This window comes from Danio rerio, chromosome 12, assembly GCF_052040795.2.
Source record: "Danio rerio strain M-AB ecotype USA chromosome 12, GRCz13ab, whole genome shotgun sequence".
Taxonomy (NCBI): Eukaryota; Metazoa; Chordata; class Actinopteri; order Cypriniformes; family Danionidae; genus Danio; species Danio rerio.
The window spans coordinates 50,563,592-50,580,000 of NC_141032.1; the positions used below are offsets into that span (position 1 = coordinate 50,563,592).

General features: G+C 40.7%; 1 protein-coding gene across 1 annotated transcript in view; it reads left to right on the forward strand.

Moving 5' to 3' along the window:
• polr3a (polymerase (RNA) III (DNA directed) polypeptide A) overlaps positions 1–16,409 on the forward strand; it is a 69,879-nt gene that overhangs the window by 45,678 nt on the left and 7,792 nt on the right. The window contains exons 22-27 of the mRNA NM_001276496.2: positions 295–381; positions 4,378–4,460; positions 4,592–4,762; positions 5,092–5,185; positions 10,582–10,674; positions 10,886–11,050. Coding sequence (NP_001263425.2) covers positions 295–381; positions 4,378–4,460; positions 4,592–4,762; positions 5,092–5,185; positions 10,582–10,674; positions 10,886–11,050 — 693 coding nt within the window. The remainder of the gene's footprint in view (positions 1–294; positions 382–4,377; positions 4,461–4,591; positions 4,763–5,091; positions 5,186–10,581; positions 10,675–10,885; positions 11,051–16,409) is intronic.

The window sequence follows — 16,409 nt, forward strand, 5'->3', positions numbered from 1 at the left end:
CATGTATGCATATTTATATAAACCAAAGTCATTTTTAATGGTGTTGCTCATTAACATCACTGGAGAATTAAGAGTTTAAATCCGATTTAGTTTTTTTGTTTATTGCATTATAGTTTATTTTCATTGAATAAAATATTTTGTGGTGATATTTGATGTCACTGATATTAATCCACTTATAGTAATGTGTAATATTTCAGTGCGATGCTGGATTATTCTGAATAAATGGTTGTGCTGCAGTTCTGCATTGCATTCTGGGTTTGTGGTTTTGTTGCTGAATATTTTGTTCAATTGTAGGAAATCAGAAAGTTCATCAAAACAGTTTCTGAGAAAGTGAAAAAGACGCGCGACAAATACGGCATCAACGACAACGGGACGACAGAGGTACGAGCTTCATCATGTGTTCACTACAGATTATATAACACTGATTTAAAAAGCCATTTGTAGTGTATTTCTGTAGATGGCTCAACTTGACTCCTGTTGCTGTTCTTCAGTACTGACTCATCTAATCTACACTCCCTGACAAAAGTCTTGTGGCCTATCCAAGTTTTAGGAATATCTGATAATAACTTGACTTCTAGTGATCATTCGGTATTGGAAGTGGTGATGTGTATTTGAGCACAATAAAATCTGATCATGTCTTGATGTTGACTGATGTCATTAAGACAGTGCGGTCTGACTCTGCTCAGACTAAAGTCTCATCACTGAACAGAAATAATGTCCAGTACAGAATATAAAGTCCTGCTGCAGTGGAGACAGAATGAATATTGTGTCTGACTCCATCATGAGCTTGGAGGACTGCATCCATACATCTCTGACATGACTCACATCACTGATTAATAAAGTCATCTGGAATGAAGAAGAAAGCGTTCCTGCAGGACTCCCAGAGCTCATCAAGATTCTTTGTGTTCATCTTCAACGCCGCCTCCTTCATCAGCTCAATAATGTTCATGTCTGGTGACTGGGCTGGCCAATCCTGGAGCAGCTTGACCTTCTTTGCTTTCAGGAGCTTTGATGTGGAGGCTGAAGTATGAGCAGGAGCGCTATCCTGCTGGAGAATTGTCCCTCTCCTGTGGTTTGTAATGTAATGGGCAGCACAAATGTCTTGGTCCCTCAGGCTGGTGATGTTGCAGATCTCTCGCACGCCCCCATACTGAAACTTGACTGACTTCTGTAAGAATCTTGGCTCCATGCTGGTTCCAGTAGGTCTTCTGCAGTATTGGTGATGATTGGGATGCAGATCAGCATGATTCATCAGAGAAATCCACCTTCTGACACTTTTCCAAATGATCAACCAGAAGTCAGGTTATTATGTGTTGCTCTTACAACTGAGATCAACCACAAGACTTTTGTCAGGGAGTGTATTTGATATAATGCTAATAAAGTAAAGAAAAGTGACATCTGCGAAACATTGCAACCGTTCTATTTTTTTCTTAATATTATTCTTGACAGCATTATGTTTTCGTAAGGAAGAAAAAAATCTGATATTCTCTAATTCTCAAATGAGTGAATAGGAAATGTGTGGTTGGGGTACATTGCATTTACTTTCACCATTAATTGGCAATGGACCCTTCAATAAGCCCCACCCTCCTTAGTTACTGTTGCGACGCCTATCAAGCTTTCATGCCTGTCATGGCTTTTTTAATGTGTGTGCGCCGGTGTCAGAGATTGCCAGGGATGTGTCATTTTTGGTCGAACTGGTGAGATATCCGAGAAAGCCAGACAAAACAGGACTGCAGTCTGCATTACAGGGGTGTATTCACGGCATAATACGCAACCGATTAAAGAATAAATTCCAATGTGTAAAACTAATAGACTGAAGCTTTCGTTTGTTCCTACCTCCATAAAACTGTTGAACTCTACCAATAACACTGCTCCTGCAGTACGCTAACACTTGACTGGGTTCGGTGTTTTATATATTTATATTTATATACGGTCTTACTCTGTAAACAATGTATGTTCTTAACTGTTTGTTCTGTTGTTATTTTTACTGTCTGTTTAGACAATGTTGTAGCACCTTTTATGCCCAAGACAAATTTCCTCTCGGGGACAAATAAAGTTAAACCCAAACCCAAATTAAAATTGAAGCTACCTTAGCCTAGCCGCCTCATATGCTAACATTCAACAGCTTAGCTCATGCTCAGCATGAGAGGGGAAATTAAATTAAAAATAATCTAATAATAATAAACGAAACCGTGATTTCTCTATTTTTAGCCAAAGAGCCTGATAGATTAATTGTTGTGCAATAAAATATAGCCTTACTAACCGACGAGGAAACACGCATGACAGTGCTTTTACATAGGTCATTCATAGATAGAGCAGCCAGAAAGGGGAACCTGATGGACTTGTGTCGAATATTAGCATCATTGACCCATAACAGTGTACAGTAAGTCACCTATTACTGTCAGTGTGTTTGTGTGCTGTTTATAAATGACTGAAAATCAGCTGGGAGTATAGTATATTGATCGCAAGTGCTCAGTTTGTGATCATATCTCGGTTTTGTTCTATTGATTTGTAATTTTAAAATATTCGTAGCTTGAAATAGATGGAAATATGCAGTTCAGTAAAGTGAGCAACAGATTCGCTGATTGGTATTTTCCAGATCAATAACTCATGACCTATTCGCTATTAGTATGACTACATTACTAATGTTATGGTGAAGGCTTAAAGGTTCAGGACACACTGGAGAACTTTTTTTTTGTATTAACAGATGTGTGTGTGTGTTGAGCATCAGTTAAGACGATGTTAGCACCTGTCAGCTTTAATTGTGGGGAAAACTGGATAATTTTGAGCTTTTGTCAGCTCATTTCAGCTTCCGGGTTTAAAATGATTTTTGGGGCGGGATCAAAATCGGCGATGTAGCGCAGTACTGCAAGTGCAATGATGACGCGTCGGTTTCTCATTATTATTCATAGCGGAGTTTTCTTATCCTATGAGAAGAGCCGGCTGCTTAATTATTCATGAGACCTGCCAGTGTCAAGCCCGAGCTGAGAGACATGGACCCACGGCACAGTATTCAGCCGTTCATGAAGGCTCATATGCGTTTGTTTCCATGATCCACGGGGTTTGTTGCATGTTTTCCCCCGCGATCTTGTCAGGGCCGATCATAAAGCTGTGTGTGTGTGCTGCTAGCATTTTTGTCGGGAGAGCAGCACGAGAATTAGAGAATGGCGACGCTGTCTTTTATCAGGAGTTCATTCACATTCAGACACATCGCCGTGCTGCTGTGTTTGCCTAAATCCTCCAGATTACCAGCAGGGCTAATGGTTAAAATAGACAGGTCAGGAGACCTGCTGCACTGAGTCTGCTGGATACGGGGATCGAGGGAGAAGTCCTCATTTATAGTGTTTACATGAACACTCTTATCTTTATAATGATATAAATTGTGGTTATGTGTATATGAAATTACGAATAACAAATGTAGCAGGGCATTAAATTACTGTTCATTTCTTTGCATTTTAACTTTGTAAACTATAAACTCATGCGTCTCCTCTTTGTGTCTCATTTTGTGAGCTAGCTGACAACAACAGTTGTTCTTCTACTCCCCTGCTGGCCACGCCCACTCCTGCCCGATGCTCGTGGAGCTCCGCCCATTAATCATGCATCTTTTGAAAAAATTCTGAAGTAGACTTTAACCGAAAGAGGGGGGTGTCATGGCCCTTTAAACAGAGAATTACTCACAATGTCGAGCGAAAAAAAGGAATAAGACAGCTGTGAAACATCACCAGCTTTGTGTTTTTGTAGGAAACACAGTTTAGATCTGTTTAGGGCGAGAGGTGTGTGAGTTATTGCTGTCGGTCTATCACTGAATGTGTCAGGAATATCAAAACAAACCCAGCTTAGCTCCGCTCCTTTAGCGCCCCTCGCACAATCTATATGCACTCGCTCGAAAGCTTGACAGAGCCCCTGCTCATAGCTACAGTTGCTAAGCCACGATTGGTGGATGGCAGATTTTGGGCGTGGCTTAGCAAAGGGTCAATTACACTTTAAATTAAACTGAAATTAAATTCAGAAATAAAACATTTGTAATCTTACATATATCAAACAAACCTTTACAAATAAACTTGAATTGAAATGAATGAACTTATTTGACTTCAAGCCATGTCTTTAGCTTGGGTAACACTTTATTCTGATGGTCCATTTGAGCATTAGTAGACTGTCTGCTTAATATCTGCTGATACAGACATTCAATAGACATTTAACTGACTATAAGAAGCTTTGCAAGTACATGTCAACTAACTCCTGTTCCTTATCCCAACCTAACAGTCTACTTATAGTCTAATGAGAATTAGTTGGCATGTGAATGCAGAGTAACTTAAACTCAACAAACAGACCATCAGAATAAAGTGTGACCATAGCTTGTTTTCTGATCCATTACAGCCTAAAGTTTTATACCAGCTGGACAGAATCACTCCGACACAGCTGGAGAAGTTTCTGGAAACCTGCAGAGACAAATACATGAGGTAACACAGCGGGAATACCCTCATTTACAGCAGTAATTGCACTCGTATGCTTGAGTAGACGGAGACCTGTCACCATTATCCACCACTCAGAGTCATGTTATCAACTAAAGTCAGCTTGTTCTGGTTCTCAGGGCGCAGATGGAGCCCGGGTCTGCAGTCGGGGCTCTCTGTGCTCAGAGTATTGGGGAGCCAGGAACGCAGATGACCCTCAAAACCTTTCACTTCGCTGGAGTCGCGTCCATGAACATCACTCTGGGCGTGCCGAGAATCAAAGAAATTATCAACGCATCCAAAAACATCAGGTGAACATCACACACACCGGAAAAATCTGGGAATATCAGTCAGTTGTGTGTGTTTTCTTGACTTTGAAATGATCAGTGATTTATTTAAAGTACAAAAAGAGTGATTATATATAATATAGGTGTTACAATATTGGCGAAAGCACTGTTGCAATGCTTTAACAAAATAAAAAGCGAGTCGGTAGGTGAGTGTGTGTGCATGTATGAGCTCCTGTCACTCTCTGGACGAGTGTGTGTCTGATTGCTGCGGTTTACACTTCAGAGATGATTAATGGCTGCTGTAACCCTGCTCTTGTTTCTAATGTGTGTGTGTGTGTGTGTGTGTGTGTCAGTACACCCATCATAAGTGCCAACCTGGATACCAATGATGACCCAGACTTCGCCCGGCTGGTGAAAGGACGCATTGAGAAGACTCTTCTGGGAGAGGTGTGCTCATTAATAACAGTGCCGTCAGCTCCAGTCAACATGCAATTAAAATGCACTCCATTGAGTTGGATGTGCAGTGAATTAGCAACACCCTAGCAACCATCCAGAATACATAGCAATGCATTAAATCGCTTATATTACCATGCTGAACATGCACTGAAGCAATGCTTTAACTTCATACAACTCCGCTCTATGTTTAGCAGGATTGCACGTTCTTGCTGTGCACTAAAAATCTGCATTTGCAATCACACTGCTGTGAAGCTGGATGTTTAATTACTGTACTTGTAGTACTAGGGTTGTGCTGATAGACGATAGTATCGAGTATCGACGATAGGCAAAGATATCATCGAGAGCTGAGACCTGTGACGATTTTAAAGGAGATTTTTAGCTCGTTTGCCACTAATGTAGACCTATTACATGTTTTAATTGCATTATTGAATAAAATGATTAGTAATATTAATTTTAATCATCATCATTAATAATAAATTAACTCTAAATAATATGATAGCTTCAGCTGTTCACATCAACATCGCCTGACTGACACTTTCGGACAAAAATGATTTACTTGATTGCTCGCTTGCGCTCTCTCTTTGTCTCTCTCAGCAGCAGCAGGTGTTGAAGTGCGAGCTGCACGTGAGGGCACAGCCACATCTTAGAGCAAATTAGTTTGCAGCTTTGTTGCATAAAAATTATAGGCTAAATAGCAAAACTGGATTTTATCAACAAGCATGTTAAATTAAACCATTTGTAAAAATGAAACAACGGAAAAAGAAAATGAACTCTGAAACCAGCTCAAATGTTCTGGAATAAGACGTGTTGCGGTCGTTGATCATTCGAGACTCCTTTAACAGCACTGCCGCATGATTCTCTCTTGCTTTCACAAAAAAGTTATTTATCTTTTATATTCATTATTAATAGCCCATTTTAAGATTTGAGGGGGCTTATAGACTATTTTTCAGTGCATGCATTGACTGCTCCTTCAAATACATTGCATATACATGTCTTATTTGCGTTTAATTCGATAAAATCATAAACGCAGACATGCGCATTTTTCAGAAAAAACCCATTTATTTAATTTTAAAAATAAGTTAGGTCTATATTTATTTTTATAGCTTAAAATATATTTTATTTATTTATTTAAACTTGCCTATATGCAATAAAAACAATCTGTATTTAACCTTTTGCCTTTTTGGCATTAAAGAATTGTTGAACAGATTACTATTAACTCATCAAAGAACATTTGCTGAGCTCAGTGAAAAGTTTTAGGTCTAATAGGCTACTTAATATTAGAGCAATAGGCTAATACCGACTCGCCGCAGCCATGTCTAAAATGAAACTTATCAGAAAGCAATAAACGCATGCCCAGCACAACATTGTGTTCAGGCCCGTGCAGAGACCGTCCAAAGGGCATGTGCAGGATAATTTTTTTGAAGAGCGGGGGGGGTGTATGCGCGCGTACTGATCAGCTGTGTTGTCGCGCGCGTATTCAAGAGCGGTGTTGTCGCGCGCCTACTGAAGGGCGGGACCGAAGGTGTGTCGCGTCGCGGGGGCACTTTTGACCATTTTGGAAGGGCACTTTCTATCCAAGACTAAAAAGGGCATGTGCACTGCACAGGTTGAGCCCTATGTGTGCACGTGCCTGATTGTGTTAGATCTTAACAAATACAAACGTGACACTGTTGATGATTACTTTTGTGATTGATTCGACCTGAAGCTGCGCCGCGCTCGACTGAACAAAAAAAGAAAACTTCACCGTCACGTGCAGGCGGCGCCGACTCTATCCGCCTTAATGCATCCTTTGTTTCTTCCGTGCGTCAATAAATGTCATTTCATTTGCTTTCATCCATGTAAATTATATCCATTTTCCCGCTGGCCGAGGATAACGGCATGAACCCGAAGTCACCATAAAATCCTGTCCAGCGCCGCACTGTTGCAGCAAGTCTTGTTTGATATAATTTCGGTCTCAAAGCCCATTTAGCTGTATGACTGCGGTGATTGGCATTGGTTTGAATAATTATCCAAAATCAAACGTCATGCTAATGCAATAAGTTATTAAATAAGTTTAAAAATCAGCCAAAAGGTTCATAAATTTGTTTAGATATGGTAAAAAAAAAAAAAAAAAAAAAAAAAAAATATATATATATATATATATATATATATATATATATATATATATATATATATATATATATATATATATATATTATTATTATTATTATATATAACACTGCCGCGCCCCCATGCGATAGGATCGTGTATCGGCGATCTCACAGGGGGGTGAAAATTTTGTATATCACCCAACACTATATAGTACTTTATTTGTCATATAATATATATCGGCCATACATAAACGAACAACTCTAGCAACGTTTGAGCTGATTGTGCAACATCTCTGTCTCTATTGGTGGAGTCGGTGTCAGTATGGTTAAAACACTACAGTATTTACTGTAAATTACTATAGTATATAATCATCATATGAGTGTCTGACAGTTGAAACTAGATCAGGTCGCTGAAATCACAGCCTCTGTTACCGATTACCTTTGTTAACATTTATTATTATTGATTTAGGATCTGCGTTTTCACATTCTGACTCCAATGCCTGATTACTAAACTGTTAAAATGACTAATTAAATTAATAGTTAACTATGATGTGTTCTTTGTACTGGCATCGTGATGATATTATATTGTCATTCTGCCATTATATAACGAGACATGAAAATAAAATGTTTATCACAATATATTTTGGTGCAATATAGCACACAGCAAAAAATGGATGTCGTGACAGGCCTAACTAATACATAAAGGACTAGTACACACATGTGCATTTAAAAAGCAATTAAAGGATTTTTGCATATGTTTAATGAAGCATAGGGATGTAACGGTATCAGAATTTCACGGTACGGTAATACCTCGGTATGAATGTCATGGTACGGTATTTATTGAATCATTTACAGGAAAAAACAAAACTTATGAAAATACTCCAAAAAAGTGCCAAAAGTGTCAATGACATACAAATTAGCCATCTATCTGTAAGCTTTGAAACAGGAACTTCAATTTTAATAACAAAAAATTATTAAACCATGTAAAAAAAATAAAGTTTCAGTCTAGTATTGTTGTAAACTCATCACATTCAACATTTAATCACTCACTCACTTAGATAGAGATGGGTTTAAAGGAAAATGATCATATAAATATAATCTGGTAAAAGCTGGTATCTCTGGGTATTTACAATGTCCCCTGCAACAGAAAAAACCCTCTCATTTGGGACTGAGGTTTCTGGGACAGAGAGATATGACTTGGCCCAGGTTGACAGCAGTGGGTAACGTTGTGCATTGTCTTTCCCCCACTTGAGAGGACAAACCATGAGTGAGATAGAGGTCTCATGTCTGCATCAATCTGAACAGTGTGCTGTGTTTCTGCAGTCCCCATGACTGATTATTAGTCGTATTCCCCAACTTGCAAGCACGTGCACACACAGTGCTCAACCTGTGCAGTGCATATGCCCTTTTTAGTCTTGGATAGAAAGTTCCCTTCCAAAATGATCAAAAGTGCCCCCGCGACGCGACACACCCTCCGTCCCCGCTTTACAGTACTCGTGCGACAACACAGCTGATAAGAACTTGCGCGACAACACCACTATTCAGTACGCGCGCGACAACACAGCTGATAAGAACTTGCGCGACAACACAGCTGATAAGAACTTGCGCGACAACACCACTATTCAGTACGCGCGCGACAACACCACTATTCAGTACGCGCGCGACAACACCACTATTCAGTACGCGCGCGACAACACCACTATTCAGTACGCGCGCGACAACACCACTATTCAGTACGCGCGCGACAACACCACTATTCAGTACGCGCGCGACAACACCACTATTCAGTACGCGCGCGACAACACCACTATTCAGTACGCGCGCGACAACACCACTATTCAGTACGCGCGCGACAACACCACTATTCAGTACGCGCGCGACAACACCACTATTCAGTACGCGCGCGACAACACCACTATTCAGTACGCGCGCGACAACACCACTATTCAGTACGCGCGCGACAACACCACTATTCAGTACGCGCGCGACAACACAGCTGATAAGAACTCGCGCGACAACACCACTATTCAGTACGTGCGCGACAACACAGCTGATAAGAACTCGCGCGACAACACCACTATTCAGTACGCGCGCGACAACACAGCTGATAAGAACTCGCGCGACAACACCACTATTCAGTACGCGCGCGACAACACAGCTGATAAGAACTCGCGCGACAACACCACTATTCAGTACGCGCGCGACAACACCACTATTCAGTACGCGCGCGACAACACCACTATTCAGTACGCGCGCGACAACACCACTATTCAGTACGCGCGCGACAACACCACTATTCAGTACGCGCGCGACAACACCACTATTCAGTACGCGCGCGACAACACCACTATTCAGTACGCGCGCGACAACACCACTATTCAGTACGCGCGCGACAACACCACTATTCAGTACGCGCGCGACAACACCACTATTCAGTACGCGCGCGACAACACCACTATTCAGTACGCGCGCGACAACACCACTATTCAGTACGCGCGCGACAACACCACTATTCAGTACGCGCGCGACAACACCACTATTCAGTACGCGCGCGACAACACCACTATTCAGTACGCGCGCGACAACACCACTATTCAGTACGCGCGCGACAACACCACTATTCAGTACGCGCGCGACAACACCACTATTCAGTACGCGCGCGACAACACCACTATTCAGTACGCGCGCGACAACACCACTATTCAGTACGCGCGCGACAACACCACTATTCAGTACGCGCGCGACAACACCACTATTCAGTACGCGCGCGACAACACCACTATTCAGTACGCGCGCGACAACACCACTATTCAGTACGCGCGCGACAACACAGCTGATAAGAACTCGCGCGACAACACCACTATTCAGTACGTGCGCGACAACACAGCTGATAAGAACTCGCGCGACAACACCACTATTCAGTACGCGCGCGACAACACAGCTGATAAGAACTCGCGCGACAACACTACTATTCAGTACGCGCGCGGCGACAACACCCGCTTTAGGGTTTTCCAGCTCTTTTTGATCCCCGCTTCTAGCAGCACACTCCATTTCCGCATTACTGGATCTGTAGCGACAACAGACCGCAAGGGATTATGGCCAAGCCTGGGCTGATGGGAATTGTAGTTTCCGGTACCTCCCGTTCACTTCATTCACCTGAGCAAATTTTCTCAGAAAACCTATAGTTTTACCGAGTCATGCGACTACGGTAATATCGAAAAAAATTAATATTGCGGTATGACGGTATTTACAATACCGTTACATCCCTAATGAAGCATATATGATTATTTCCTTCAGATTTCCGAGTACATCGAGGAGGTTTTCCTGCCGGATGATACTTTTATCCTGGTGAAGCTTTCGCTGGACAGGATCCGTCTTCTGCGTCTGGAGGTAACACACACACACACACACACACACACACACACACACACACACACACCTTTGATCATAATAACATGCCATCAACACTCTCCATCTCCATGAGTTGTTGTTTTTTCTGTGGGTTTTCACTCACTGTTATTGATGCTTCTGTCCTCATCATCATTATTATTGTTCTCTGTCAGCAGCTGATGCTTCTTGCTGGTGTTTTTGTTGTGTTCAGGTCAATGCGGAGACGGTGCGCTACTCCATCTGCACGTCTAAGCTGCGGGTGAAGCCTGGTGACGTCCAGGTTCACGGAGAGGCCGTGGTTTGTGTTTCTCCCAGAGAAAACAGCAAGAGCTCCATGTATTATGTGCTGCAGTCGCTCAAACAGGATCTTCCTAAGGTCAGTCGAGCTCCTCTGGTGATGCTTTATGCTCCGTTTCTTGTGTTTATGCAATTAAATCTGCACAAAATATATGGTTTTAGCTTCGATTATTGCAATGGAGATCATTCACAGTGGCTACAGTATAGAATAGTGGTAATAATTGCAGGATATGCAATGCTTGAGTTATGTTTATTTATATATAATTGAGTTTTTGCATGTGTTTTTGATGCCTGTGACTGATGATTTTAAAAGCATTCAGACCTAAGAAACTGTACCTTTAGTAACTTTTAGAACGATTCATTTTTTTGATTTATTAAACTACTGTATATCTAAATACTGTCATACTCGGAAAATCAATAAAACATTGTTTATTTCAAGAGTAACTTATTTTTATTGTATTAATCTATACTTTTAATTTGTTTATTAGTTTATTATTAATCATCCCAATCAATATGAAATGATCAATTCTTTCTTAATGTTGATATTCAAGTCATCTGGTATAATTGTATGTATACATCAATGTCGGATTTGCCCAATGTTGTGCAGTCTTATATGCAATGCATTTTTATTTGGCTTCTCGAGACGAAAGTTTCAAACTAGGGATGCAACAATACAGTTAGGCCACGGTTCATTTTACATTTACATTTACATTTAGTCATTTAGCAGACGCTTTTATCCAAAGCGACTTACACATGAGCACAAGGAAGCAATTTACACAATTAAGAGCAACAATGAATAAGTGCTGTAGGCAAGTTTCAGGTCTGTAAAGTCTAAGAAGGGAAGTATTAGTAGTATTAGTATTTTTTTTTTTTTGTACAGTTAGTGTGATATTCAAAGAGGCAATTGCAGATTAGGAAGTGAAGTGGAGACTAAATAGTTGAGTGTTTAGTGGTTTCTTGAAGACAGCGAGTGACTCTGCTGGTCTGATGCAGTTAGGGAGTTCATTCCACCAACTGGGCAGATTGAGCGTGAGAGTTCGGGAAAGTGATTTCTTCCCTCTTTGGGATGGAACCACGAGGCGACGTTCATTCACAGAACGCAAGTTTCTGGAGGACACATACATCTGCAGAAGTGAGAGCAGATAAGAAGGAGCAAAGCCAGAAGTCACTTTGTAGGCAAACATCAGAGCTTTGAATTTGATGCGAGCAGCAACTGGCAGCCAGTGCAAACGGATGAGCAGCGGAGTGACATGTGCTCGATACAATACCTCGGTTTGTTAACACTGTCTTCGGTTCAGTACGGTTCTCATGGCTTGACGTGTTTTTTTTTTTGTATAGACCTTTTTCTTGGAACGCAAAATTACCCATGATGCTTTGCGTGTATGCGCTAGGAGAATGCGAAGAACTTCCGGTCGGCAGCTGATGCGTGTAAACAGTCACATTTGGACAGCTTTGAATCAGCTTTGACAGCTTTTATCCTCTGTGAACTAATCCTGTTGTCCATCAGCAGCATCTCCTGGACTGATCATTTACAGAAATGTGATCTAATTGGACGGAAAACAGCTGCTGTGAGGCGTTTTCCCCTCGTTGTCAGACGGCATCTTCTGCAGTTTAAATGAAGCCTCGTCATCGCTAAAGTCAACATTTTCTCTTTATTTCAAATATATAACCAGCCCAAACTAATGTAATTCACCAAAATGTTTGACACACACACGTAGCCTGTACTGTGCCACTGACACACTGATTTAATAACTGTGACAACGTGAAAATATAGGCTAGTGTCATTTCCAAATGACAGAAAAACACAAACCGTGGTGAAAACAACACACGAAATAAAACACAAACGGCTCGCGATTAGAATGAACAGCAAATCAGCAGCAGAGGATCAATAACAGACTTTTATTGCTCATTTTTGTAAATTGCACGACTTTCATACCTGTTAAGTTTCATGCCAGTACTCTGGTTTGCTCTCTCTCTCTCTCTGTGTGTGTGTGTGTGTGTGTGTGTGTGTGTGTGTGTGTGTGTGTGTGTGTGTGTGTGTGTGTGTGTGTGTGTGTGTGTGTGTGTGTGTGTGTGTGTGTGTGTGTGTTTGTTTGTGTGTGTGTGTTTGTGTGTGTGTGTGTTCTTGTGTGTGTGTTCTTGTGTGTGTGTTCTTGTGTGTGTGTTCTTGTGTGTGTGTTTGTGTGTTTGTGTGTGTGTGTGTGTGTGTTAAAGAGCCGCTGAGCTAACAGGCCGGGATCGCACACACACACTGTACGTTATTTCTGACGGCAGACACGTGAACTAGGAGAACGTTTTTCTCGTATTTCTGATGCGCTTGAACCACATGTGACAGATTATAACGGCTTTAACAGACACATTTATAAGTTGTGTGTCACAAAAACACTCTGTCATCCATTAAAAACATCATTGAAACCCATTTTCGGAGCGCAAATGACCAGTTGTACACGCTGTAAACGGAAGTTTTTAGCATTCTACCAGAAGACGCTGGTCGCTGTGGCGCCCTCCATGCAGCCGCCATGAAAAAGGTCTATATGCAAAAAAATAAAATAAAAATAAATGATTTATTGCAGTACTCATTTTGTTTCACTTAAAAGCCAAGAAATGTACAGTAGTTCCTAGAGTATTGTATAAAAAATGACCACTGAAATCTTACAGCTGCTGGTAGCCCATGTACAAACTAGGGAACACATGAAATCCTCCACTCTGAAAATAAACACACATGTGGAGTTAATAAAGATAAATTGGCCATTTCAAATTAACACATTTGTCCTTCAGTAAACATAAATAAACCATCTTTATTATCTCGGTGCTGAATAAATGTGAGACTGTAGTCTGTAACGTGGATCGAGTGCTTTTATAAGATGACAGAAGCCCACATCTCCCATCACCCAAAACGGCTGCAAATCTTCAGCAGTAATCACCCGCACTGCCTTTGCTATTTTCTGTGTCTCTCGGAACCAGTTGGGTTTGTTTGCTGGAAGGATTCAGCGAGGGATTGTTGCTGTTTGGACTTTATTACCTTCTCTGCTATCCTGCTTCAGACAGTGATATTGCTGGGTGATGCGCTGCAGATGTGCAGTCATGGTTAAACAGGGCTCGAAATTGCGACCATTTTGGTCGCATATGCGCCTGAAAATTAATCTATGCGACCTCATAATATATCTGGGAGCATTAGTGCGACTGCAGATAATGGTTGTAGTGCGACCTGTTTTGATTTTTTGTAAAAACGTGCTGAATCGCTCTTCCCTGCCGCTATATTGGTTCATAATATTAGCTGTCAATCACTCAAGCTATTCCGCTGTCAGATGACAGGTAAGGAGCTTTTATGACCACAGGAAATGCAAACGCCTGAAGAGTAAAAACTTAAAGCACACAGGTTAGCAAACCCCACCTAAAGTTGAGGCGCAGATGAGAGCGATCATGACGTGGTGAATATTGATCCGCCAGCTGAGATCAATCGAGTACGCGCTTCTTGGAGAAGGTGCCCGAATCTCGAAGCGTTGCATTCACTGCGTGTTCAGTGCAAATGTCCGCTAAAAGTCAAATCTAATACTGTATATATCGCCAAAGAAGCTCGCCTTTACTAAGTTTACACTGAAACTGCGGCTCATAACAAAGACCGGTATTGCGCCGGTGGTCAGCGCAAGAATCCTGCTCTGCCTGCTCATATATTGGGTCGGCTGCCTCGCCAGCTTTTCCACTAACACAGAAACATGAAGATCATCTCAGACTGAACCTTTAAATTGACACAAACTGAAACCAAAACTTTAAAAGAGTGATAGAAGTGAGACTTTACTTACTTTCTTTAGTCCGTTCTTTCTTGAGGTGTATATTATTATTTTTTTTTTACTGATGACTGTTTTGCAGCTTTTAGCCTCAAATTGAATGATTTATTATAATCTTTTGTTTGTTTTGTAGCAGAAACATTATTTAATAAATTGACATGCATATAAAAACAGCAGTACAAAATAAATATTTCTTACTGCAATGCTTTATTTTTGTTTGATGCAAACTATACAATTATTTTTCATAAAGGAACAGACTTTTTATAGCAGATAACCTACATTCATGCACATTCAAGGCAGCATGATGATGACACATGTAATTCATTGTTACTATTATTGTCATTTTCTTCATCATTAATATTTTATAATTATTAGACATTCATTTTGGAATTATTGCACAAATATTAAGTCATCACAGCATTAGTTATAGTTGTTTCTAGTTTTTTGTTAGTCCTAATTGATGTTGTTTTCAAATACAATAAATCCCTTAAAGTACAACTTGCAGCGGTGCTCATTCATTTTTGGTGGTGCTCCTAAATTTTTTCTGGTGCTCCTAAATTTTCAAAGTTGGGAGCACCGGTGCTACCAAGTAAAAAAGTTAATTTCGAGCCCTGTTATACGTGTAAAGCAATGTTTGCCCACAGTTATTTTTTGTTCATCGTTTTTTCTTGTATTGGCATTATACTCACCGGCAAATGTTTTACAAACCACAGATTTGAAAGACGCTGGTGCTTTCTCGTACTGTTGCCTCACTTCCCCGGCGCTTCCTTGTACTGTTGACTCAGCCTCACTTCACCGCCGCTCGCCATGTTAAAGTGTGGAATGATGGTCAAGCGCCTCCTAACTTCAGAGCATAGTTATTGGATATTTACTCGCGGGGAGGAGTTTCCTCATCTCAGCTCATGGGCTTACACTCGACCCAAGTAATTAAATATGGAGCTTTTTAAGGAAAGTAATGCTTTAAGTTACTTTGGCGTTACCCTTTTCATCTGGACTGGCTTTACTCTTCAGGAATCATTTTTAGGGATGGAAGAATAAATGTCAGTCAGTACATGAAGTAAACAGGCACTTTAAAAAGGAACACATATATTTCTAAGTGATTAAATACTGGTTATTTGAATAGAGGAATCTGATTACATTGTTTTCAATGCATTATAATTAAAACATGGCATGTGTATGTATGCATGTTTGTGTATGCGGCTATGCGCTTGTTTTATGCATGTGTGTGTATTTAGCATGTGTGTATTGTTTGTTTATGAGTGTGTTTATACATATGTGTGTGTGGGTACGTGTTTAAGTATTGCGTATGTGCATGTGTACTTATGCATATGTCTGTGTGCAGTTATGCATCTGAGTGTTTGTGTGTGTGTTTATTTATACATAAAGGTTTGTATTTAATACATATATGTGTGTGTGTGTGCGCGGCGCGCGCACATTTATCAGTATACAGTATTTGTGTTTATGCATATTTGTGCATGTCTATTTTATGCATATGCATGTGTGTGCGCATTTACTGTATATGTGTGTAAGTGTATTTAAGCGTGTGTGTGCGTGTGTGTTTATGCATAAATGTTGGTGTGTATTTAATGTGTGTGCATACAGTTGAAGTCAGAATTATTAGCCCCCTGTTAATTTTTTTTTATTTCTGTT